Source organism: Micropterus dolomieu, linkage group LG07, assembly GCF_021292245.1.
Source record: "Micropterus dolomieu isolate WLL.071019.BEF.003 ecotype Adirondacks linkage group LG07, ASM2129224v1, whole genome shotgun sequence".
NCBI lineage: Eukaryota > Metazoa > Chordata > Actinopteri > Centrarchiformes > Centrarchidae > Micropterus > Micropterus dolomieu.
In genome coordinates, this window is record NC_060156.1 from 17,158,523 (window position 1) to 17,185,629 (window position 27,107).

Here is a 27,107-nt window from a genome sequence, read left to right on the forward strand (position 1 = left end):
TTCTCCAAGTATGTTTTACTTAAAGTCCTTTTTTACATGCGTAACTGCCGGAGCAGCACATCAACATTTCTTTGCTTTGTGCTACAAATTCAAAATGTCACACGTTAACACTGATCAAAGCTCACTCTCTCCTAACAAAATAATATTGCACTTAACATCCTTGCACACCAGCCGCCATTATTCTCACACTTAACCCACACACATACACACATATGTATATATGTGTGTGTGTGTGTGTGTATATATATATATATATATTCTGACGTCCTTACCTTTTGCATTCACACATATATAGTTTATCCTCATACAGAAACATCAGTAAGAAAGTCATAAAAAAAACACAAGGGGGCTAGAAATTACACTAATTTTCAAAAGGAAGTATTCTACACTATACTTGTACAAATCTCAGGTTGCTATACAGCAAAAAGAAATAGTGTTTTCTTTAAAATAAAAATGACAGCAGGCTACTGCTCGTCTTCATTTTCCTGGCCCGAACCTTCGGAGCGATCACCTTCTAGTCGATCTGCAACAAGGGAAAGGCAGAAATTAAAGAGAGGGACAAAAGGACGAGAAGGTGGACAAAGTCTTAGAAAGGCACGGCAAGTATACGGTCTCTGTATCCGAGAACTGATAGTTTGAGTTTGTGTGTGTGTACCTGATCTGATATGATTAAGGGAGGCCAACATTCGGAGCATGAAAGAGGCCGGGACTGTGATTGTGTTCCTAGTTTCCTCTAGCATCAGCTCGTTCCGAGTTATTACCTTGAAAAAAAAGAAGAAGGTGAAGAGAAAAGATGTGAGGAAGAGACAGGCAAAACTGGATTTAGGAAAAATCCAGGAATCAGCTCTCTTCTCAAATGCATCTCGTCTTCTATCAGACACAGAATCATGAATTATATTTTTAATGCCACACCTACAGTGACCTAAGAAGTCTGCTATTTGAAAAAAACTGTCAAATGAAATGACATTTTTGGGAAAAAGGCTTTTAATGTAATATGCTTTACTTTCTTAGTGAGAGTTAGAGAAGATCTGGTAAATATGAAGCCGTTGGTTAGCTTAACATAAAGACTGGAAACAGGGGAAACGGCGAGCAGCATTAAAATCCACCTACCGGCACCTCAAACCATATACAACATGTTAATAAGATCACTAATTAGCATGTTATATATATGGTAACAGAAGGAAAATAATGGGTTATGTGTTGGATTATTTCTTGGCCAGGAGAAGAGAACCGAAGTCACCATGAGGTTGCCAGAATCCTGATTTGTTTTGGTTGTGTGAGGGTGATATGTTGAGTTTGCTTTTTCAGGTGAGATTAATAGAAAAGTTCACTGTATCCTTCATAAATGGACCCATGCATTATGTAAATTAAACCTTTCGAAACACGTCTTGTAAACCTGGGCAGCTTTTAATGCAGGACAGTTAAACCAATTACTGATCTCTTGCCGATCATACCTCATCAGCAAGAACTCTGTTGAAAGATGGCGACTCCTCCAGTGGTGACCAAATCTTGATATCATAGTCTATCCCTGAAGAAGCCAGAACTGAAACAAAAACAGAAAACGAACAGACAGAAATGTCGTCATATCATCTTTGAGCAGAGGATAATGGGATGCAGGCTGAAGGGGGAGTGGGTACTCACTGGGGTCGTAGGGGTGTGGCTGCAGGCAGTTGACCACATGGTTGTCGGCTTCGAGCAGCATGAGATGCTCTGCGGTGTGTCTGTCCCAGATGAAGATGTGGCCACAGTCTGAGCCGCTCATCACAAAGTTGTTGCCCCAAAAGCAGGACTCCTTTATCTAGACATGAAAGAAGTGAAACCACCGTGAGTCACTGCACTGCTAACAGCCAAAGGAATAGGTGCTTTTTCTTCTCTCATATCGGTGCGTTAATTACAGAGCTGGAGACAGGAGATGATTAGCTTAGCTTAGCATAAAGACTAGAAACAGGGGGAAACAGCTAGTCTGTCTTTGTCCTAAATTCAGAGATACAACTACAAAAGTTTTTGTTTCATTAATCTCTACACAAAGAAATCTAAAAGCAACAATTTGTAGTGTTAGAGGGAGTTAGTTTTTTCCATCCACCTAGCACTTTGGTGCAGGCATAATTACTAACAAACCTGGCAACCTTATAGCGATGACCAGACTGCAGGATTACATCTGCATTACACCAATCTCTTCATTGTCAAGAAGTAGTTACAGCGAGTATTTTTACTTAAAAGCACAGACAGTCGTTACATTTAGTTTTTATACTTCTGTTTGTGTGAATTAAACAAACATATATAATACACGCAGGACTATTTTCACACACACTGCACACTAGATCTCCAGCTTCATACATAAATGCTCCTTCAATAGCCTTTTTTTAACGAGGTCTAATATGATGTAAATGGGGTGAGATGTACCATTGTCCTCGAGTTGCGATGACCTTTGTAGACCATTTTGACTGAGGGTCTCCTGATATTCTGGGTCTCACTCTCCTCCAACTCTCGTCTCTCTTTCCTCCTGCGAAACAGCTCCTGGATGCGAGCAGCTGCTGAGCGTCTGCGAAACAAGAAAACCAACACATTTGATTATAAAGCAAACACAAAACAAGATACACGAACCCATGCGGATGCTTATGAACCCCATGCTTGGAATCGTGAGTGAAAGTTATGCGAGTATAATCAATTTAACGAATGACAAACCCCAAGCTAGAAAGCAGCCACTTTCAAGGCAAAACACCTGCCTGCTCCATCAAAACTGCATTAAGCCCTTAATATTGTTATGCAAAGTAGTGTCCATTAAGTACACGACAGTAGTGTCACTAAATTAAATCAGATACAGGCTGGTTCAAGAAGAATACTAGTTGAAAAAAGTGTTTCAAAGAGAAGAAGAGAGAGGTCAAACTAAGGAAATCATATCTTTATATTTGTTTGTCTCCTTTCCATCAGGATGTCATGCAGGCATTTCCCCCCCCCCCCATTCTCCATCTCTCTTCAACTTTAAAATGCTGTTGCTCACACCATCTGTGGAGTCAGTGCTCATCACATGCACATCACTCTAACTCTACAGGAAGCTGTGTGTATATTAGTTTTTTTGTGAGTGAAATGACCACACCAAGACAAAAACCTGTTATCGTCATACTACAGTTGAGTTTTAATGCTCTGCTGCATGTCACACACCTGACACGGTAGATGCTTTAAGTTGCCAGTGCAAACACTTTACCTGATCATCCTATCTCCTACTGCAGATCCTCTGGAATTAAATCTATATTTGTAGTTAAACGGTCAATCAAAGCATCACACAAAATAACCTATATCAGAATACCCACTCTTTAAAAGTGATATTAAACAAGAGCAATTTCGTAAGCTAAGAGATCATAACCTGCATTCAAATACACAAGGGTGTTTTTCTTGATTGTATGAATAAAAAGTTGTCTAATGTACCTCTGTCCCTGTCCTCTGAACCTCGTTGACGGGATGAGAATCGGATCGTCGTCGCTGTCATCAGAGTCCTGGTTGACCCGTGCAGGCTGACTCTGGCCCTCCTCTCCCCCCTGCCCCTCCTCCGCTGTGGGCTCCGCTCTCCGACAGCCTCCTGACGTGTCCTCCATACCTTCCGGTGGACTCCTCTCCAGTGGAGAAGAAGCCACGGTGTCTCCCGCAGAGGAGCCCGCCGCCTGACCTGCTGCCGAGCTGCCGAGAACACCGGAGCAGGAGGCGTCGCACGGCGGCTCCGTGGATGCGGCCGGCACACTCTGCTGCCCCGAGGACTGAGAGGGAGCTGAGAGGAAATATATGTTAATACACGACTATTTTCACTTTTACTATTGTGTTGTTGGAGATGTGTGTTTGTATGCTTTTAATTTATTTACTGATTAAGGTGGAATTCTGTCAGAATAATATTCATGACACTGCAGGACTCACCTTGCTCTGACACAGAGCTCTCCGTCTTTAGACTCTCTCTGCTCTGTACAGCCACAGCCTCAGATGTTTTAGCACCACCGCTGCCCATAGAGCTGGATGTGCTACTGCTCCTGTGGAGGAAGAAGAAACAGCGACTGAGTCCCTGGAGTCTCTAATGGATTGGCTGCATGGTTTACATTACGTTTTTACAGACATTCAGAGAGGGTGAGCATTTTGGAACTCAAGGGTACATTACAGAGTTGTCACTATTTGTTTATTGAGTAGATTCCACTGCTTTGCAAACTGTGAAGGAACCAGGAATTCTTCCATTTTGTTATGGTTCTTTTAAAGAATCTTAGTCGGTGAAGGTTTAAAATGAACAAAGAAAGTGACAAAGAACTAATGCAATGATTCTGTGAAATGTAGTTTCTGGAATAAATATTCAGTGATTTCATGTTTAATTTACATGGGATGGAAAAATAATCAGACAGTCATAAAACACCAGAAAACACCAGAATAAACAAAATGTGTGCAGTGTAGTTATTTTACATTTTTCATGGAAGTCACTGCAAACTGGAGATAGAAACTTCAAGAATTGCCTGCCCAATATTTACACATCGTCCTTCCTAATGGTATTTTTCTTTCCTCAATAAGCATCTAAGGTTGATGCTGCCAGGTGGGCTTGACACTGTTATGCTGATTATGATGCCTGTTATTTATTATATATCTAATAATTTTGTGTCTGATGTTTTCTTTTTGATGCCTTGCAATTCATTTCCATGAGGTAATGCATCATTTTACGTCTTTTGAGATTCATCATCACATGCCTCAGGAATAAAGAGCTACAATAAAAACAAATAAATGATGGATTCTCTCATAATAGAGAGAATTAATGAACTTCCATCAAAACAATCAACGCAATAAATGTGCTCAAGGTGAGAACAAAAAACTCTCAAGTGATTCACCGGCATTTTATTTACTCATGCTCATCACTCACCACTCATCAGTGAAGTCTAACTTGATGGTGCTCGTGGTGGTTCCCTCTGAGCTGTAGTGCAGGCTGAGGACTGGCTCTGCTGCACTGGGTCGGCTGGTGCCGGTCGCGGTGGGAGCGCTGCCGCTGGCTGGTACAGAAACAGGTTGATCAGGAGGTGAACCTGCAGCTTCTGCTGCTCCTGGTAAGAGAGAGGAAGACACGCAGGCGAAGAAAGCAAGAATGACTTATTGAAAAAAATCTGTTCTGCTTAAAACAATAATTCTGATTAAAGGTTTTATTTAGCTAAGGGCATTTCTTTCTGTTGTTTACAGTATAACTGGTTGTTTAAAAGCACACTGAAAACATGCAACCTTCTGTTGAATCACTTCCCATTGATTAACAACAATTAGGAAAACATGCAGCGGACATTAACAGAGCGGACGAAGGTGGACACGCTGCGACAGACATATCGATCAGCCACAGCAACAAGACAGAAACACATCAACACAGAGCACACACAAGTCAAAGCCCCTGAAGGATCATTACACACTTCAGCCAGTTATTAGTCGTGTAACAACCTGGTTTATATGAGAAGATAACAGCGACACTTGTGTGTTATCTACAGTAAAGGCAAGATTGTGTCTAGGGAGCATGATACATGTTTAATTTAACTTTAAGCTTTGGGAAAAAACACTGTATTAATATGAAAGGAGAAGCCTAACAAATAGCCTGTCTCTCAGAACTAGAGCTGCAATGAGTAGTCAATTAATCAATTAGTCGAGACAACAATTCAATCTGCAACTATTTCGACAAACGATTCATAATTTAAGTTAATAAAAAAATATTTTTTTGTTAAAATGCCAAAAATGTACTTGTCCAAGCCTCTCAGATGTGAATTAGAACTAGACCGATGAATTGGCCAATTCATAACAATAAACTACAGAAAAAACAATTTAGAAACAATTTCAACCAGAGAGCATATCTTGGACACAACTCTTTAAAAAGAACAAATTCAAGGAGAAACTAATCAAAGATGCTTCAGTAGTATCGGTCAGGCACTAGTGCGAATATTTGCTGGTTTTCCGTCTTCTATGATTTAATTAAATTTATTTTTCTATGATGTTAAGCAATAATGAGAATGATCATTAGCAGCAGCGCTCGTTGAAACATGGGCAAGAAAAAACAAAACTAGGTGAAAGTGTTTTTATTTTGTTGTAGTTTTTTTGTCGTCATTTGGGTGAACAAACCCTTTACGCACAGGTACAAACAGTTAGTTAACTTAAGGACCCCCACCTGCAGGATGCAAACCAAATAAATGTTCATAAGTAAATATTCAGCTAATATAACTGTCACTGTTTCTCTTGATGGATGCCCATGAGACTAAAAAAACAACAACAAAGAGATTAGTATGACTTTGTTACTTTGATTTGATTTAGTATTATAATTATTATAGTATCCTTCAGTCCAAGTAACAGTGACTTGGGTCAGACAGACATGCTCTGCTTGCAGAGATTTAAATATGCATCTGGACAGATAATGGGAATGATGGGAAAGTAAAGTTGTCAACAGAGAGAAATAAAAAGCATTAAAACAATGGAAGACAGAAGGTGCAGAGGCAGGACCGAAAGTGTTTGTGTTTATGCGGGAGGGTGAAGAAGACACAGAGAGTGGCAGGTTGCAGGGGTATGGGGGGGGACGCACCCTGCTGTTCATCAAGAGTCATGGATCCCAGCTGTTTGTTTACCACAGATGAGGGGGAATCTGGAACACAAATGAGACCGACTAAACATCGGACATGGACGTCAAACCTGAGGGCTCACACAGTCAAGGCCCACAAGGGTTAAAAACTGCAGTCATGTTAAAAAAGGATCCAAGGCCAAGCAGGAGGAGCTGTAAAATCAGCCAAAGGAGTAAAAAGCTTTCACACACGGTTATGTGAAGCTTCAGCTTTTATATGCAAAAGTAGATTAGTAAATCATGACAAGTTCACACATGCTTCCTACACGTCCTGCTTGCAATTGGTTATTTCCTGTAATGTTATAATAACCATCAGGCTTACTGGAAGACACCACAATTGGAAAATACAGATCTTATAATTTGACACCTCAAAAAAACAAACAAAAAAAACCCCAAACAATCCAAATGTCTGCTTGCTACACACTGTATTTCAATGAAGTACTTTAATAAAATGAAGTTAGCGATAACAAATGTGACGACCAAACAAAAGCTCCAATTCTCTGCTATTCATCAGTGCAGCTTGGTTTTACCCACAAACAACAGAAGCAGCAAACGTTTTATTCAATGAATGAATTGTTGGTGTCAGATGCATCAGTGACTGAGCTAAACAACTTGTCCACCAAAGCCCCTTTCAGACTCGCACCTCGCTGTGTAAACGCAATGGTGATTTTACACATCATTCTCATGTTTGTCCCAACGCTTTTCTGAAGTGAAAATCGTCAAATTAACATAAAGGCCGCAAAAGGTTATATATGCTCTGAGATAGAGAATCAGTGCAGGTCTCGTTTGCATTAAGCGCACTTTAATAGTTCACAAAAATGAGTTTAACAAACCACAAAACACTGTGAATGAGCCAATTTTACAATGTTAAGGAGATCCTTCTGATGTCCGATCAGTCTATAAAAAGCATTTTACGCATTACAGTTCAGTTCTGAAGGAGACATTTTAAAACATGTGTATAATCACTGGAGCAGCATTCTCTCACATTATATCCGATTTGTTTTATGCAAACTACATGAATGAATAAATGAAAAAATTTATATAGAGCAAAATTCTTTACACAGACTATGTGAGCTAAAGGAATTAAATAAAACATCATTGTCAGATGTTAGAAAACAGATGTTGCTCTCTGATAAATGATGAAATTGAGAAAATGTACGAGTGGATTCACTTTGAGCAAGGCTCCATGTATAAAATAAAGAGAAAAAAACCCTCACTAATGCGGTCTGTAAGATTAATGAGAATACTCTCCTCTTTTCATCATTACTTTTAAATTTTTTTGCTATTTGCGCACCAGATGTCAAGTATTGTGACTCTTTCTGTAAAAGGTTCTGTCATGTCTGAATTAACCCATAGAGAACATTATATACTGGACATCTATGTCTAAACAGATACAGCATAAGAAGCCAGAAATGTTACATGTTAATGTCTGAAAAGGGGGCTTTAGTTCTGATTCTCAAGTTTAAGTGAGATCAAACCAAAGTGAATCAGGTCCTATGTTATGGTCACTAGCAGAGATCAGTATGTTTCATCAAACATGGGTGAGCAACCACATGAGCCATGAGGACGCCAAAGCAGAGCTTCACACTGGCTGGTGCCACTCCAACAGGGGAGTCTGCAAGTGAAAACTCAAGCAACAGGTGGAGCGATGGAGCGAGAGCGTTAGTGAGTGAGGGGCAAACAGTGGAGAGGCGACAAAGCGACTGCTATAGAGGTTCCATACTATAAGGTGCATTACTGGGGAATGGAAAGAGGATCACTGTGGGGTTAGTGGTCAGTTCTAGCAAGACCAGGTCTTTCTGGAATCCAAAATGTCCTTCCCTACATAGAGGGGAAGGGTAGGATGGCGGGGGGGGGATGGGGGCCCAGGCAAGCAGTCCGTGTGGAGGGAGTGCTCAGAGGGGAAGGTAACCTGTGTGAGGTTGCATCTCAGCAGCAGCAGCAGCAGCAGCTCTTTGTGACTGACTCTCAGGCGCTGCAGAGGAAGAAGAAGAAGAAGAAGAAGAAGAAGCAGCCGATCGCTGACCCTGTCCTGGTGGGTCGGCCAGACGAAGTAACCTCTGCAAACGCCTACACACTAAACTTATGGGCAGCCGATGAGGACCGTACTCTGACAAAGAGGCAGAGGAAGAGAGGGACAGGGAAAGATTAGACGACTGAGGGGAGGATGAGAGAAAAGGGTCAGAGCAGAGTCAGGCAAATGAAACCAAGAGGAAAGGAAAACAGGATGCTGAAGGAGGAAGATGTGAAGTGAGGCTGCTGCTTGAGTGGCGTGGCTCCAACAAACACACACACAGAAACACACACTCACATATACACCGAGTTGACCCGAGGATACCTACTCACTGTGCTGAAGAGTCGTTATGTGAATTTTGTTGTATAAGTGTATTTGGGGGTGTGTGTAACTATTACCTGAGAGAGCGCGTTCTGAGGTGGGCGTCGGCGTGGGGGTCCCAGTCGTTTCTGTCTGACTCCTCTGCTCCAAGTCAGGCGAGGAGGTGAGGGGGGAGGAGGAAGGGGCAGAACTCTCGACTGACGAGGAGCTAGAAGGAGGAGGTGCTGTGACTGTTGAGGATGACCCTGAGGAGGAAGAGGAAGTGGATTTAAGTATAGCGGCAGCCGCAGCAGCAGGGCCAGCAGGTACCTCTGGGGCGTCTGTCCCCACGGGCCTTTCAGGGATGCTGGACCCCTGATCGGAGCCTCCTGCAGGGAAAGCTGGCGTATTCGACGCCCCCACTGGACGGACAGCGGTTCCTGAAGCAAGAAAATAAATAGATGTTTACGATCGTCGTGGCTGCTACAAGTTTTTGCAAAATGTACTGATGACTTTGTTGGGATCACATAAATAACTTCTGTACAGTTTCACTCAGTGTGTGTGGTGCTGACACATTTAGTTAAATAAGAATAAGAACATGATCTTGGGTCTCTGGATCCATAGTTGATCAGCCTTCATCTCTGTGAAGAATACCGGATGCTTGACATTCTCGTTAACTAACCACTAGCACTAGCTTATACCATAATACAAACATTTAAGTCAAAAAAATCTGTTAACAATCAGACATATTTTTTACAATCAGTAAAAAATAATCGCATGTAACAGTGCGTGCACCCCAGTCATTTCTTTTGCAAGAAGTTGATGAAGTTTTTTGTGAAAAACATGAGCAGATTTATGTTTACATTTTCACAGTACACCTTTTTATGGATTTAATTTTTATTTATATATTATTCAGTATTCATTCGCATTGGAAAAACTGGATAGCATGAGCAAATGCCACAACCTTTATATCAGCTTATTTGCAATGCCTGTGCCTAGATGAGCTTTTGAAATACAAATACCCAACAACAAAATAAACAAAAACAGCATAAAACACAATAACAAACAATGGCATAATAACATTACCATGATAACAAACCGCCTTACGGACATAAAGCATGTCTGAGTGCTGAGACTGTGTATCAGTTGACGCCTCACCTCTGGGTCGTGTTTGAGGCCGAGTTCCTCTGCTGCTCTGAGCTTCGCTGGCCTCCTCAAACCAGCGGGACAACATGTCTGACATCCTCTGCATCAGAGACACGTTCGGGCTCTGCTCTCCTACAACAGCGCAGGAGAAAAAATGTTCACAGGCTTATTGCTGCGTTTTACGACACTGGTTGCGTGAATTACAAACAATGTCGACTATGTTTGATTGTGTTCCTGGAGAACGACCGCTTATATCATCAACATTTTTATCTTGGCACTGGATCACATGACTATATGTAATGTGAAAAGTGTTGCTCGTAGAGCCTGAAGACCAAAACCTGGGCTAAAAAAAGAGTGAATATTGGACATTTCCCAGGTGACTCTAAATGAAAGTTAACGTTGCTCCGTATCTCCTGGATGTGTAAATAAAATGACTGTTAGCCATTTAAACTTAAAAAAGGTGATAAAATCAGTTAAAGGTTTAAACTGTTTAATCTCTAGGTTTAGAAAGAGATAATGAGACATTTTTATGTACTGATTTTGTTGCCTTGCGAGAAAATATAATTCTTAAAAAAAAAAAAGACAGAGGAAAAAAATGTCCAAAAATTAATTTGCGGGCCAGATTCAACTATAAATTGTTAACATGTGGGGAGCTTTGTCTCTACTTTAAACTAAATGAGCAGGAACACATACATAGAATACAACTGCACTTTTATTTTTTTCTTTTGAATCATTTGGGGCAACGTTCAACATTTTACTTCACTGTAACTGTACTTATGGTCTGTTCCAATAGGACTTTATTTCATTTATTGTAGTTTATTCTATTTAATCTCATTTTTAAAATGTAATTTTATTATATCTTAATACATTTGATTCTGTGTTATTACCAATTGTTTTGAAGCTCAATGTAATGCTTTATGATTTGCCTATGTAAAGCACTCAGTGAAACGTGTTATTTAAATAAAGATGCCTTTCCTACATGTCAGTTGCCGTACTGACTGCTCTGATCTTACCGTCTCTCTCCCTCTCACTCTCAGGACGAGCTCGGGGTCCAGTGTCAGACCAGTCACCTCTTAGACGGAGGCGCTTCACTGGAGGCTGCCTCAGCTATGGAAATACACACACACACACACACACACGGAAAGATTAGCAGTTTGTCAGTCAAAGCATGATCAAAAATAGCTCCGCTGCCAAAGCAAAACACTGCTCGTCTCTGTCAGTGTCCTCTTTAACATGCCCCCCTCCTCCCTTCTGGCTGCACGGGTGAGGTTGCCCTCACTTTCCTGTCCCCTGGCTCTCGTTGCAGGGCAACAGGCTGAGAGCCAGAAATAGAAAAATGGGGTCTAAGTGCAGGGACTATCAACTGCTTTCCTCAGGAAATGTCATCAGGTCTGGATATGGGCTGGAGGTGGTGAAAAGGAACAGAGGCTGAAAGAGTTGAATAGTTGAATAAATCAGAGAGAAAAAGGCCCTGAACAAATGAGGTTACAGGTGGAGGAAAAGGAGAGAGGGGTAATGAACCTCTGCTTGGCTGTCGCCTCCACCCCAGGCTGAACTATTTTGGACGGCAGAGGAACACTGCCTGCGTCGGTCGCTGTATTTGGAAAGGAATGTGTGTGGTGGTGGTTGCATCTCGACACAGCTGAACTCACCATGAGGCTTTGAAACACTGGCAGCATGATCCAGCACATTCAGACACACGTGAAGATCAGTACTCCCAGTTCAGTTTATTAGAGGTCCAATTTCTCTGGTTATTCATTTAACTGATTTATAAAATTAAAAGCTTACCCAAACAGATATGATGGGAACACTGAAGAAGAATACATTTTAAATAAGGTTTCAGATTTGATTTTCTTACTTTCTCACTGTGTTTCCTCTCTCCTCTGTTCTTCAGGGTCATTTGCTCCACTCACTGCACTGCGTCAGCCAGCACAGATTTAGCACTGATGTCTGCAGTGCCGTTAGAGAGGCAGAAAGGTCCCTTGTTGTGTTTGTTTAGAGTAAAACGCTTATAACAAGTTCGTCACCATCTTGTTTATGGATTGGGGCTGGTAATGGGATGGCCCGTCATTGGTCAGTCCACCACTTTGGTTAATGAAATTCTATATAGTAACACAGGAAGAGCCCTACTGACTTGGTGATCCTCTGACTTTTCTAGTAGTGCCACCATAAGGCACATTTGTGGGGGTTTTGTTTAAGAATTGTTTTTCTTTATTTGGGTAGAGACAGTGATGATAGTACAGTACAGCTGATGATAATGGGAATGTTGTTGTATTTGACACAAGAATTAAAGGGATGTCAAAGTTTTTACAATTCCTTCTGAGAGGAACATGAGAGTCTGAATCAAATTTAATGGCAATCCATCCAATAGATGTTGAGCCATTTTACTCAAAACCGCAAATGTCAACCTCATGAGAAGATAGGATAGCTAGGGGAAAAGTCAGAAGATGTTGACATGTTTCAGTCTAGACCAAAGTTGTGGTTTGACCAACCAACAGACCGACATTACCAGCCAGAGGGCCGTGAAAATATAGCATGGCAAGTGAAACACACAGTTCCTTTCAAGACTCAGGTGATGTGCGCTGGTATGTGAGAGCTGTATGACTCGAGTCATTGCTCACCTCCTCCCTCCTCTCCTCAGACGGGCCCTTTAGCTCTCGGGCCTGGTCATCCTTGGGATCGAACAGGTAGATGTAATCTGAGGAGTAGCTGACCAGCACCTCTTGACCGTCCTCGCTGTAGCAGAGAGAAGTTACGCGACATGACTTGTTGGCCAGGTGAGCCGGAACGAATCTCACGCACATGCCCGTCGTCCCCCGGCCCATGTAGTTACCTGAGGATGACAAAGAGAGTCCCTGACTATTCAGTTGATTTGCCGCAAAGATACAGAATGGCACCAGTAGAGCAGTCAGATCCACAAACTCTCTGTTGCTCACTACACCAAAAACCGAGACAAAGTTTTAGACCCAAATAGTGGAATTCTTTGCCTCTGAATTTGAGGACAGCAACATCAACTGCAGCTTTTAGGCTCTTGTTAAAAACACATCTTTTTAACCCTGAACTCTTTACCTAGAATCTCTTTACTAGTCTATTTTCATGTACATTTCTGGAAAAAAACTTACGCAAGTTTTAACCCACTAAGACAACAATATAGCTCAGATCTTTGCATTGACTTCCTGCGTGTCAAATAATTGATTTTAGAAAAAAAGCTATAAGTACTAGGGCCAAAATACATTTCTGCTATGCTGTGAACTGTCCAGAGCTCTGAGATCATCTGCTTTCTGTCCTCAGAGTCTAAACTTAAAATGCAGAAGCAGCATTCAGTTTTTAAGCACCACATATCTGGAACAAACTCCCAGAAAACTTGAGGTCTGCTCCAACTCTCAGTTCTTTTAAATTGAGGCTTAAAGCATTTCTGTTTGTCACTACCTTTTATTAAATTGTATTTAGGACTATTCATTTATCTGTCTTTTTTTTTTACTGCTTTCTTTCTCCCATTTCATCTGTTTCATTCAATTTTTGCTAATTTTTTTTTGCTAAGTTTTAGCCAACTGACTTCAAAGTGCAGTTTCAAATTATATTTGATTGGACACATTTGTATGACCCCAAGCTCATGATAAGTCATTAAATGTTTTTGATATAAAAACACACATATTTGGCTTATACACAGGGACACAACATACAAACTCTTTATCCCACAGGGTCTTTAAATGTCTTTTTACTTTTTTTAAAAAGCCTTGTTGCTGCACATTTCTATACAAATAAACTTGCCTTGCCTTAACTATTGTTTAAATTGTATGCTCTTTTGTTTTCACTTTTGAGTAAAAAAACATTTTGTGCATGACGGATGTTCTATAAATAAAGTGTATAATATATTCCAGTTGTCAGGAGCATTTCAGAAGAAGAGAATAAAATTATATTCAACAACAGACAGCTCCCACAGGGGACCAGATACAGCACAGCAGGATGGGACTAAAAACCCACAGAGAAACCTCTAAGGCTTGCTTCATTAGCTCCTTCTGTCAGTTTGACTTATTAAATAACAGCTGACTGTAAACAAAAAAAATACTCAAAAAAAGGTACATTTTAATACAAAATGCTTTGTGAAGCTCTTTTTTCCCCTTACAGAAACATCTGCAGTGACTTTAACTTGATTCTCATTATTTGATGTTATGAATACAAAGTTAAAAAGGAATGATTAATCTACTTTATCAGCTTAAATATAAAGACAGAGGAAGCTGAGTGGATGACGTAAGCGTGCAGCACAGGTTACCTGTCGCTCTGGTGCCCAGCATGCGTCTGTCGTAGATTCGCACTGAGCTGTCAGAGCAGCCGACAGCCAGGTAGTACGGCACCAGGGGAGAAATGGATATAGAGGTCGCTGCCCTTCGACAGTTTATCAGAATGTCCTGAAATCAAAGCAAACACAATTAGGTAAGGCTTAACAAGCCAAATTATCAAGTCATTTCTGTTGGTCCTAGAGTCAATCAGCCCGATGCAAAAGTCAGCACCAGCAGAGGTGGCACTTTAAAAATCAGGATTTTAAGTAATATTGAATTGAGGACAATAATAGAGTTAGGTATGACTGAGCAGTTCAGAAGAAAATATCTTCATTTGGTTTTTAAGAGGGGGAGGTAACAGAGCCTGGTAAAAGTACTTAGGCATTTTTAAGGTCACAGGTACTGATCTCGAGCATGAAATAAGAGAAGATGCAACTCAATCTAGAAGGAACAGCTTCGCACACACGCGCACACACACGAGGCACTCAGCTCCCACTGATGCAGCCTGAGGCCAAGAAAAGTGTTTTCTGAATTACTCCACACTGACACAGTTTGTGAAGAGAGCAGTGATGAGGACATACGCATCTAAGAAATGTGGGAGATGAATGCTTCGGACATTATCAATAATAATAATTATTATTATAATAGCCAAAGATATATCAACTAAATGCAAAAAACATAAATAAAATAAAGGATGATTGAAATAGAAATCTACGTTTACATTCTGGACCATTAAACTTTAAATTAGACCTATTTTTTATTTTAAAAAGCTATGTTATTCTGAAACAAATAAGCATATCACACTATTATCTACTAAACATTTATAAACATTTTAAAGAACTAAAAGGTCAAGACCAGTAACATGAAAAAAAAAAAACATTATTGCCCATAGCGTGCCAGTTGTTCTACAAAAAACACTAACTGATCCTCACTAATTAATAAGTTAGCAAATATTAGAGATCCTGAGACCCTCAGTGTAAATGCATGATGAATAACTGAAAGGAGGAAAAACATCACAGCTGTCACCGTACATCTTTGCAGTCTTCTTTAGTGCAGCTCGTCTTTGTGCGAAGGTCAAACCACCGCACCGTGCCGTCCTCCCCACATGACAGAAACGTGTAGGGGTCATTTGGTACCGTCATAATCTAACAAAACCAGAGCGAGGTGGAGGTTAGGAGACAGAAACTGTGAGGAAAAAAACACGTGAAATGTGGACCAGCATTTCTCTTGTTCAGTACCTCATACGCTGTTCCGTAATGGCAAGTGAACTGACACTGTCTGTTGTGCTCAGCACTCTTCTCAGTGTTGGTGTAGTAGATAATGCCGTCTCCAGAGCAGGAGATGATCTCCTGGTCATTGGTGTGGGGCATGAACTTAGCGCTGAAGATATTTGCCCGATGGCCTGAACGTATGGACTTCTTGACCTGAGAAAGAAAAACGAAAAGTACGTGACAGCTGAACGGGAGAGGCTGCTGGGAAGTAACAGATGAAACCAACTGAGATTTCAATGTCCTCCAGGACCTTACACTGACCTAAACCACACTACACCTCAACACATACTTAATATCCAACATAATACTTATACTACATACCCATTTCAAAAGGAGCAAACAGGGAAACTTCTCCTGCACTGAATTCTGTTTGGTGCTCTGCTTCAAAAAAACTGCAATGTGTTTGTTTCCCCAAGACAATTTCATTGGGATAAAAAGTGAAAGACTCGCCTCATATTTTGATAATTTCGCTACGTGTTATTTACAAATAAACTGCTGACATGTTTGGGTGCAAAACCTGCATAAAATTGTCACCTAAACTATCAAAACCCTGCATTTCTGTGTGAATTTAATTTTAAGGAAACAAATACATTGATATCACTTTCAAATCTATTGACAATGAACAAGGACCAATAGCTGTGAAAACCACTGACATACCCGTCACATCACAGAATTAAAGATAACCGACTCAGTTTTTGGGTTTGATGATTTGAACTTTCTTTAAGTTAAAAAATATTTTCAACTCATAAGAGAAAAGGGCACCAGCACATAATATTCTCTTGCCAACTGAGCTCCATGTGGTTAAATGACAAATGCAGCCAAGACATTTTGCCTCTACATGACCTTTGTTGGGAGTTGCACATGCGCAGTTCCTGGTTAAGGACTACTAGCCAATCAGAAGCAGAGAAGGGCGGGTCAGTGAGAAGCAAACATGGCTTCGGTTCAGCTGTATGTGTTCCCCTTACCAGCTTAGGAACATGGGCTGGAGCAAGAGTTTCAGAGTGGTGAGTTATGAACCTGTAACAAATGTATCTTTCATCCATAAAGTTATAACTGAGCTCTGTCTCTACATCACAGTAACAACTTTCCCTCCATTGACTGCCTCGAGGGTAGCTAGTGTTTGGAAGGGAGAGGAGAGGTGTGTGCTGCAGCTCAGTGTTTTTCCACTGGTGTTTTTGAGGGCGTGTCAGGCTAGCCCCTTGGCATTTTGCTTTCATCCCCGTGTCATCACAAGGATGAAAGGGAAGTAAGGGCTGGACTACAAACGAGCTGTTTTCAGGCAGTTCAGAGCAGTGTTTTCTGTAGGAGGTGGGAACTCCCTTTGGACTGGACTTTGAGCTTTTTCACTTTGCAAACCTATTACAAGCACAAAAAAGGTATAACTCAATAAAGGAGAGGGAAAAAGCCAAAAAGCATAATACCACCTCTTTAAGTGGAAGTGCAACCTACCTTTTTGCTGTAAGGGTTGGAGATAACCAAAAAGGTATCATCTGACCCCGACAGGAGATATTCACCTGTGTCGTTCCAGGATATAGTGTTGACCTGCGGAGAGACAAAAACTTAGATTAAGCAAAGACAGAGGTATTTACAATTTACATTACATCTGAAAGGATTAGCTGATTTGACTTACTGACTAACTATTTGGATAATTTATACAGTAAGTCAATGTGAGTATTTGCTGATTTTATTCAAATAATTTGATTGTAAACTGATTTGGGTCACTTTGGGTTCTGGGAAACGTCACAGGCTCCACAGGTTTTGATATTTTGTAGAGACTAAACCAGTGGTTCCCAACCTGGGGATCCGGACCAAGCAGTTACCTCTGGGTCTGTAAAGAGAAGCCAATATGGAAGTGCCTTAAACCTGCATTCCTTCTAATGGCCAGCAGAGGGAGACTGCACTGGTTGCAAAAAGAAGTCTGATCGCATTGGAGACCACAACAGCCATGTTTCCAGCCAAGTGTCTAGCAAATTGTAAGTGGACAATTGAAATGTCGTAAAAGAAGGAAAAAATAAAGGATATGCGAATTAGGTGAGTTTCCATCAGCTTCGAGCGAATAAACCAGCATAGTTATGTGAGTAGTTGATGTTAAGCATGGCTGTAATAAACAAGAAGTAGAGGTTGCCAACCACAAACAAAACCAGTCACATGGACCGAAGGACCATGGATCTGAAAAAAATGGAGAAAGGTCCTCAGGCCAGGTTTCAAGCAGGCATGTCGCTACCCGCTATGTCTCTGCGCTTTATGAGGACATCCGTCAAGACACAGACAGCAGAAACAGCTGATCAGTTGTGGGATACATGTTCGCTACGTCAGAACTTATTCGGCAAAAGTGTTTTTATCTCCCAATTAGTGCATACACTCTTTTTTGACAAAGACAAAAACCACCTCAACGAGCGTAAAAACTTTTTTGTGAAATCAAGGAAGTTTTTCTAATGCAATACACCAAAATGCACATAAAAAAACCTTGATGGAAACGCGGCTAATGACTCTACTTTTCACCTGATTTATTTCCTCAGTAAACACTTTACTAATGAGTTTATGATCTCAATCGCTAGATTCAAGTCTTCTTTCTTTAGTTCATTTAGTAAATGATGGTCCCATTTAGAGGATAATAAAGCAGGGGATTTTTTAGGGGGTGGATATCTTGTGATTGACATGACTTGTGATGTCATAGCAACTTCAATCAGGATAGAGGCGTCTCATATCCACTGCACTGTGTACATTTGACTAGTGCCGTTGAAAAAGCTTTTTAGTAGTTCATTTTTCGGGTAGCCAAATTTAGCATCCCGGTTAATTTCACAGTTAACGTGAATTACGGATGCATCTTGCTAACCAAGCTAGCTAGCACCACCCTGTCGTCCAAATATGGTCACGTCCGGTGTCTGGTTCCAAAAAACCAAGATGGTGAGGGCCAAAATGCCAAATTCGAGGCTTCAAACCGGCAGTCCACAAACCAATGGGTGAGATCACGGGAACTACATCCACTTCTTTTATACAGTCTGTTCTGGACCCTCATGTCAGGGGTCAGAAGATGAATTTAAGGGTTCATGAGATTTTTATCATCACAGGAGGAATAAAGAAAAGAACATTTTCCTACATAAAATTATATTTATTTTTCCAATTTCCTCTAATCTGTGCATTTCTTTGATTAATTAATTAATTTATCTATTTCATCTTTATTGCATTTTCAGTTTTAGACATAGCTTCTTGGGAACTCAACACATCCATCAACATCACACTGACTCAATATAAACACAAAACATTGTCAGTGGATGAGACAAGTAAACAGTCTCCTTCTCATTCATGCCACGACTCAGCTGTTAAAGTACTTGTTGGCATCATGTTTCATATGAGTAGTCAATTTTCCCCAGTCCTTTTCAAATATGTCTTCCTTAATTTACAGTAGGTATGCCTGTGGTATAGATATCCTGGACAATACAATCATTATCTTCTCCCTGGAGGATCAGCTTTATACCAGTTTCTTGTTATAGCTTTTTTTTTGCTATAAAAAGATTTTTTACCAGACATCTGTTACATCTTCATATGGCCTCCTCTAGCTTCCCTAGGTTCATCACAACAATGGTTAGGAACAGCATACCCTATTATATCTATACCCTATCTATACCCTATTATTATATATAATTGTATTCACATTATTCCAATAAGACCTTAATTTAGTGCAGCTCCAGAACTTTCTGTTAAATATTGTATAGTTTCACCACTTCAGGCCTCTAAATTGTTTAAGTGAAACAGTCTGAGACCAAGAAATCAATTGAACTACTCCCAACATATACAGTCACACATTTAAAGCTGTAATCCATGACTCTGTGATCAATACTTCATTAACACCTGCTGTTTGTGGCTTTATTCAGTGTTTCATCATCACACTGTTGCTCTTCATTTCCACAGACTCGCTCTGCTGTCATTATTGCACTGCCTACGCGGGTGGCCTTCATTCTCATGTGCGTCTGTCCATTTACCACAACCTGCAAAGTGAACTCAACACTCAGTCTTATAATACACTTTAACAGGTTTCAAAATCGATTTCCGGGAAACTGCACATCATCTGAAGGTCAGAGTGTATGGTGGTGGAGTGCAGGCGATGAGGTAATCTAAATGTAGAGTATCATTACGACTTTCTTTAAATACCGGCCTGAGTATCTTGTGTAATATGGAAAATGTAGAGGCACTTACTGTCCTTACCTTCTGCAGATCAGATCTAGGGAAAGCTACATCTACTTCATTTGGTAATGTTATCTGAATCTTATATTTACTACTACTTATTACTGTAAATCTCCCATTCTTTGACCAACAATGCCAAGTTGTATTTGTTGTACTACTTCCTTGTTTTTACTGATTCAGCAATGTTTGGTGTGGCTCTTTCTCATGCTTTCTTTTCTTCACCTCCCTAACCACCAGGTCTCCCATCCGAAGGCTGACATGGTCGAGGCGTTCAGAAGAAGATATACTTTATTTAGCCACAGACAAATAAAAAAATACTCAGGCCATCCACTCCCTGAGAGGACCGTTTTATTTGTATGTGTGTTGGGAGGTGTGTCTATTCATTTGGTGTATGTTGTTAAACAATTATGATCAATTAATCTGCTGTTTAATTTTCAACTAATCATTTAGTCTTTGAAATGTCATAAAATAGTGACAGTCCAAGGTCCAATGTCCTCATGGCTTGTTTTGCCATTGTCAGTGGAGAAGCTAGAACAAGAGATTTTTTTTTACTCTTTTTGTTTGAAATATGTCAAAAATGTTGCAGATTATTTTCTGTTGATTTAATAATCAATTCATCAACACACACAAACACATGATCAGAGGACAATATTGAGAATATACATTTCAAAAAGATAATAAACCCACAATGGAGCCAAAACTCTACTTTTCAGATATTGTGGGCCAGCAGGGACCTCCAGACCAGTCTAATGTCTAATGTCTCTACTTGGTTCATTTTCACTTCTTCACTCACATTCAGCAGGGATGATCCTTTTAGTCTCTATGATCTATCACTTCCTGGTGAAAGCCTCTGAGGAAAAAGCATTCTACATCATCCAATCCTCTAGATCAGAAACTCATGTAGGCCAACACATCTTTGTCTTACCGAATACTGATGAACCTGTTGATTTTATTTTTGATTGAGCTAAAAATAATGACAAATGTAATGTAATATGTATAATCACATATTACTAGAGCCCAGAGTGTCTTCAAAGTGGGTTAAAAAAAAAAAAACACAAAGTAAACAATTTATAATTATATGCAACAGAGAAAAGCTGAAAATCCTCACATTTTAGAAGCAGCAGACTGTTGCACCAGCTGTGTGAAAGTTCAAACTTAGCCTTGTTATAACGTAAATTATTACTAAGTTTTAATTAATGCATTACTTAAATAAAAGCAGCTGCACCACAGAGATAAGTTAAAACATAACTCTAAGTAAGAACTACATAGTTACACATGGCACAGTGTAAATCATAAAATGTCAGAATTATACTCACTATTGGTAAAAATGCAGTTTTTCTGCCCCACAGCCTTATTTTCCAATAATTGCATGTCATTTTGCAGTTAAGTCATGCCCCAAGTAACTGTGGAGCAAACAATTTTAGTAGCTGATTTAGTAATAAACTAACTAGTTGTTACTACGTCTATAGTGTCGACTTTGCGCCCTAACATAGGAGAGAATTTACACATAGTCGGTGCAACCCAGTGCAGATGTTTTGTGTCTTTACTCAATAGATAACTTAAATGTATACCTAAATGATTAAACTAGTAATAGTTTCAGCACTTTTTAAATCCCTTTCCATTCCACAATGCTAACAGAATATCTCAGCTTACCTATGCATTAAATTAAACAGCTAATAAATTCACAACATGCAATAAAAATGTTCCCCAAATCCTTTTCACTGCCTCAGTTCTGAAGCTCTGCTGGGACTTGTGTGCTGTAGCTGTTTTGATGTTCTGGATGGACTGACGGCCTGGCTGATAATGTGACAGGACGTGTGACTGTTATGTCAGCTTCAGGTTTCTCAGAGGCACTAACCACCTGGCCTGAAGTCAAAGACACTGAGGCCTCACAGACTGACCAAAGGGAAAGTGGCACTACGTGTTTGTTTTGTTTTTGTAAGTCACCACAAACATTTATTTTCCTAGACATACACTAATAATAAAGGAACAAATGGATTCAATTGTGAGGCACTTACACAGCCATCGTGTACATTCAGAGTCCCTTCAAGTTTAAGTCTCTGGACAAACTCTCTTCTGCCTGTGAAAAGAGAAAAAAACAGATGTGAAAGAACGACAGTTTACTAACTTTTCCGTCCATCTATCCATCTACCTGTCTCTGTCTGTCTGTCATGCACATGATGCCTCCCTTGAACTCGCTTACGCCAAAACATAAAAGAGAAAAAAAAGAGACATTTTCACATTGCTGTAAGATGAGACTTCAGCACCTTTTGTATCACAGTAGTAGTTAGCAACAAACTCTTTTCCAAACGTCATCAATAAGAAACTAATTCTGATATGAGCGCAGTTTATTTTTGTGGACATCTTTCTGCTGAATCATGAAATTAGTGACTTAGAGTTTTTTCTGAAGGACAACTGTCATCAAGGACAGGATGATACGATGCATCACATATTAAGACATAATTATGAGTCATTTCATTAATTAAGAACTGTGGGAGACAGGAGGGCTGAAACTAACAACGGTTTTCATTGTCGATTAACCTGCTGATTATTTTCCCAATTAATCAAGTAGTTGTTTGGTCTATGAGATGTCAGAAAATGGTGAATAATGTAGAGCCCAAGACGATGTCCTCAAATGTCTTGTTTTGTCCACAAGCCAAACATACTGTGTTTACTGTCATAGAGGAGGAAAAAAACCAGAACATATTCACATTAAAGAAGCTGGAATGGAGTTTGTCTTAAAAAAATGACTCAAACAGATCGATTATCACAAAAGTTGGCGATTAATTTCATAGTTGACAGCTAATCGATTCATGGCTGCAGCTCCATGCACACCTGAGAGACCTGTTAAAGGATCTGAGTGAAACAGTGATCAACAGCCTCCAAAGTGAACCGCAATCTCTGCTGTGACTTCCTGTTTCAACGACAGTAGAGAAGAAAATAACTGCAATGTTTAGAGATATCAGTTATTTTGTGATGAAATACTTCATCACTTAAGAGCTGAAGGTTTTTGTTGTGGTGTAGTCACACTGTAAAAGTAACTAAATTCAGTGTACTCAATGCAGAAAACAAACAAAAAAAACACTTCATCTTTGAGTGTGCTGTTGACATTATTCTCCCACAATGTAATGCACAATTGGAAATGGAGGAGCTGCTCTTTGCTGCTAAAAATGAAAACTATTTAAGGACTCCAGGAGCAACCTCAGAAAACATTTTGCTGCCTCCACTGTTACATTTTCTTTTGGGATGAAATGGCTCAGTGTGTTTATTTCTTGTACACCAACTCCAAAAACAGAATACTATAACGATTAGTGTAGTACACACTGAATACAGCTGAAACTGGGACACAGCAATAGTGTCCTCCATTTGAAAGGTCCATAGCACGTGTAATTAAAATAGCATGCAGCCAGTAATTTATGTTATTGGTTCACTGTGAGAAACATAAATGACTCTTCAATATCAATGTGGGAATGCTGTTTTTCCATTTTCAAAAAGAATAATCAAATGTCTCAGAGAGAAGTTGCGAAAGCCAGGTGCTGTGTATCCAAAGAGTGCACTGACTTGCACCAACAGGTTTTATTAGTGCTGCAGGAGTCAGTGTTTACTGTAAATGACAGCTACAGTCTCATCTGAAGCTCCCAAACACAAGGACTAGTAATATAAAAAAGATTTCTACTGGAGTCATGATTAGACTGATCTCATTTTATTCTATAATGTGCCATGTGATATCTTGTGGTGTAAAACGTGCTTGAAAGCTATTATTTAAAGAAATTACAACAAATGTACTATTTACTCACTTTTAGTTTAAAAAAAAACAAGTGACTGTAAACATGTTGGTTAAAGAAGGGCCGGCCATTTGAATACTGTTGTACATGCTTTGCAAGCTGTGACAAATTACGCAGTCAGTTCTGTTCAGTTCAGTTGCTTCTCATTTTTTAAATTAAATCGATCAATTGTTTGTTAACAAATAGCCAGAACATTTTGAAAAATGCCCAACACAAATTGACAGAGCAGAACCCACCACCTGAAACCCAAATATATTAATTTACGATTACATCTAAAAACAAGCCAAAGCAGCAAATCGTCACATTGGAGACAATTGGCATTAATACATTCAATTAATTTTGACCAACAGGTAAATTGAAACTAATTCTATCTCAAAGTGACAATACAAAGCCCATTTGTTTGGCCAGTTATTAGTGCTCAACCGATATGCGTTTTTCAATGGTCGATGCCGATATTTAGAGAGCAAGGCGCCCAATGGCCGATATTTAAAGCTGATATCAAAGAAAATTCATGTGTAATTCCATTATTCCAAGCAGAGTACAATGTAAAATGCATGTTTATCTTAGCCAGTAATGTTTTGTTTTAGATGGATTTTTTATTAATTAATGAAATAGAAAAATACATTGAGTTATGCCAGAGTTGGGGGACTCAAGACTTGAGACTTGCTTGACTAAAACGGATAAAAGACTCGGCTTGAATTTGACTTGGTGTTCATGACTTGAGAAAGAACTTGACTTTTTTTTTTTTTTTTTTTAATACTTGCACCCGTTTCTACTACTCTACTATTTTTCTACCCCATTTCAACAATCAGTGAAGCTAATAGTAGGCTAAATAATAGAAATACCTTTGTGTATAGTTCAATATAGTTAGAATAGAAACACTCATTACATCTTCCAAAAATGATCATACAGTTGAATTGCCACCTCTCTTAAACTCTTTCAACATAAACTGAGTTCCAAATAATTTCATATGACTTGTGACTTCCTTGACCCCAGTAATGACTTGACCTGAATTGCTTGACTTTCATCACAGTAATTTGGGACTTGCTTGAGATTTGAAGGTTACATTATTTTCTACAGTATAACAATATATATTTAACTCTAGCCAGTAATGGTTTTAGAGTAGATTTGATGGGGTTAGGGCTCCAAATTAACCTTTTCACCAACTTCCTAAAACTCACCAACATCGTTCCCCAGCAGCCACAGAGACGTGTCCGCAGATATTTTGTGTTTATTAGCCTTGTGAGTGCAGGTATTGGCTGACGTCGATTATCTCAAAATGCCAGAAATTGGCCCGATCTGTCTTTCACTTCCAGTTATACATGGAAATAAGGGGCTAAACGCTAAAGTGGATCCAGACATGCCAGGTAAATACATTTAGTTGATTTATTAGAGATCAAAGTTTCTTCTGTGAGTTTTAGCACAGAGTATCACATCACCATGTAAAACAGCATCCAATGTCATTATTAACTTAAATCTGTCTTAGTTCGGGGATACAAACACCTTTTCTTTAATCTCCCCGGAAGTTTCTCTGTTGGAATTTAATGTAGACCACTACTTGTTTCCCCCATCCCCCTTTTTGAAGCTAAATATATCCTACAAGAGCTCTGACCCAAACGTCACTGCATGTATCCTCTACCCATACACAATAACAGCTCCAACCATATCTCAGTCAAGCTAAATGCAGCACTGACTAAACCTCTGTGGCTCTGTGTCAGGTGCTGACTGTTTGACAGGCCACATTGCAGACAAGTCTTATAAACCTCTCTGTCTCGCAGTGTGCCAGCAGCGCTGCCCTCTGTTTACAGCGAGGTCACTGTTGTTTTACCTCGCTATTCTCTCACAACCAACACAGAGATTTAAAACCACATGCTACCTCATATGTAGACTGAGAATATGTCTGATTATCTGCCATTTTGAGACAATCATCATTGGCCACTGCCTGTGCTCATGAGGCAGATAAACAGAAAATTCACACATCTGCAGCTGCTGTGGTACGATGTTAGTGCTCCTCCTTGTGAGTTTTGGGAAAGCCCTAAATTTCACCATCGTCTTTTCTAAATGTTAACATGTTTCTCCCATCCTAATAGACAGCTATTCTAAAACCATTACTGGTTAGTTTTAATATTGTTATACTGTAGAAAATAATGCAGTCACTTCAGACAAACTTTACCCCACTGTTCCTTAAACACCAGCAACGTTCTGAGATCTACAGCAAAACCCATTGTATTTTTATGTATTATTTTTCTATGTTATTACTTCTTCCATCTAAAGCAAGATAAGATAACCATGTATATTAGATTGTACTCTGCATTGAAAAATAGAATTATACATGACTTATTTTAATAGCTGCATTATGTATCGGCCATCAGCTGCCCTGCCCCGCATCTGCATTGGTCATTGAAAAACCCATATCAGTCGACCACTACAAAACTGTCAACTATTCTCATTTTATATGACAAAAGGTGTGTTTATTGCTGTATGCGTGTTTTAAATGCAGAGCACTTTGTTGCGCAAGGTCTCATTTTAACTGCCTGCAAATTGCTGCATAATGCACTAGGTCTTCATAAATACATTACACAACTGATCACTGTTTTTAATTGTTTTTGCCATTTTAGGGCTATACTTTACAGCTCAATTACATTATGTAGGCTATAAGGTGATGTGGCCTGAAGCTTTGCTGCGCATCATCTATGGCAGAATCTGTTACCCTGTGATTACACAGAACTCCCTGCGTGAAGAAAAAAGGAAACTCTCTGAGTGAGGAGATAAATATGATTTTGCTGATGCCCTTACGTCAGAGAGAGAGACAGAGCTTCACTGTTAAGGATTACACATAACATTTAATCCCATCTATGTAGTGCTTTCGCTCTGGACTCTCAGATCGACAGGAGAGGATGGTGCTAAATTAAATGTCCAGCAGGCAGCAGATGATGTATTTACACTTTACAGAAGGCGCAACTTAGCAGCTCTCTTAATAAACAGATAATAACAGAGATGTGGGCACAGTGATGATGATGATGATGATGGGTCTAACAGTTACATGAGTTACCAGCCAGAGTTCATGTTAAAATAGAACATGTTTTCTTGTTATATCACCTACGTTGCCGTTAGCATTAAAGAGGCTTGTTTTGTTCTTACCTAGATAGTTGGTCCTGATGGTGTTTGGCTCGTTGTATCCAATTAAGCGTTTATTTACATCCCAAACCAGGTTGCCAGAGCAGGACATTGTGACCATATGTGTTTTTTGATAAACAATAACATTGAATCCGAGCTAACCCGTTCCTGTTGATGTCGCCTTTTATGACGGGTTTGCCATCGACATCAGTCCCTGAGTGTCCGGACGGCGCTGCCGTTAGCGAGCTGAGGCGCTCAACGGCCGCATAGCTGGAGGTGAAAGACCCGCTCCTGTCCAGTCTCCGCTGTCCTCCGGAGTTTACACTGACTGTAACCCTGCTCTCTGCGCTGCTAACTATCTGCCCTGCTAGCATAGCCTGGTTTATTTCTTCTAGCAGACAGCGGACAGCT

General features: G+C 39.9%; 1 protein-coding gene across 3 annotated transcripts; it reads right to left on the bottom strand.

Moving 5' to 3' along the window:
* On the bottom strand, positions 1–27,107 carry dcaf6 (ddb1 and cul4 associated factor 6). Of its 3 annotated transcripts, none has more exons than XM_046053491.1 (19): positions 26,721–27,107; positions 21,813–21,874; positions 17,059–17,151; positions 15,577–15,762; positions 15,370–15,483; positions 14,332–14,467; positions 12,680–12,891; positions 11,072–11,165; positions 10,071–10,190; positions 9,011–9,178; positions 6,563–6,622; positions 4,883–5,060; positions 3,907–4,016; positions 3,427–3,763; positions 2,404–2,542; positions 1,642–1,798; positions 1,455–1,543; positions 656–761; positions 1–523 (listed from the first exon to the last, which is right to left on the bottom strand). In XM_046053491.1, the coding sequence occupies exons 1-19, from the start codon at positions 26,815–26,817 to the stop codon at positions 465–467; spliced, it is 2,517 nt and encodes an 838-aa protein (XP_045909447.1). In that variant the 5' UTR covers positions 26,818–27,107; the 3' UTR covers positions 1–464. The 3 variants fall into 3 exon arrangements, with proteins under 3 accessions (XP_045909447.1, XP_045909445.1, XP_045909446.1); XM_046053489.1 differs by having other exon boundaries at positions 9,011–9,352; XM_046053490.1 differs by lacking the exon at positions 6,563–6,622 and having other exon boundaries at positions 9,011–9,352.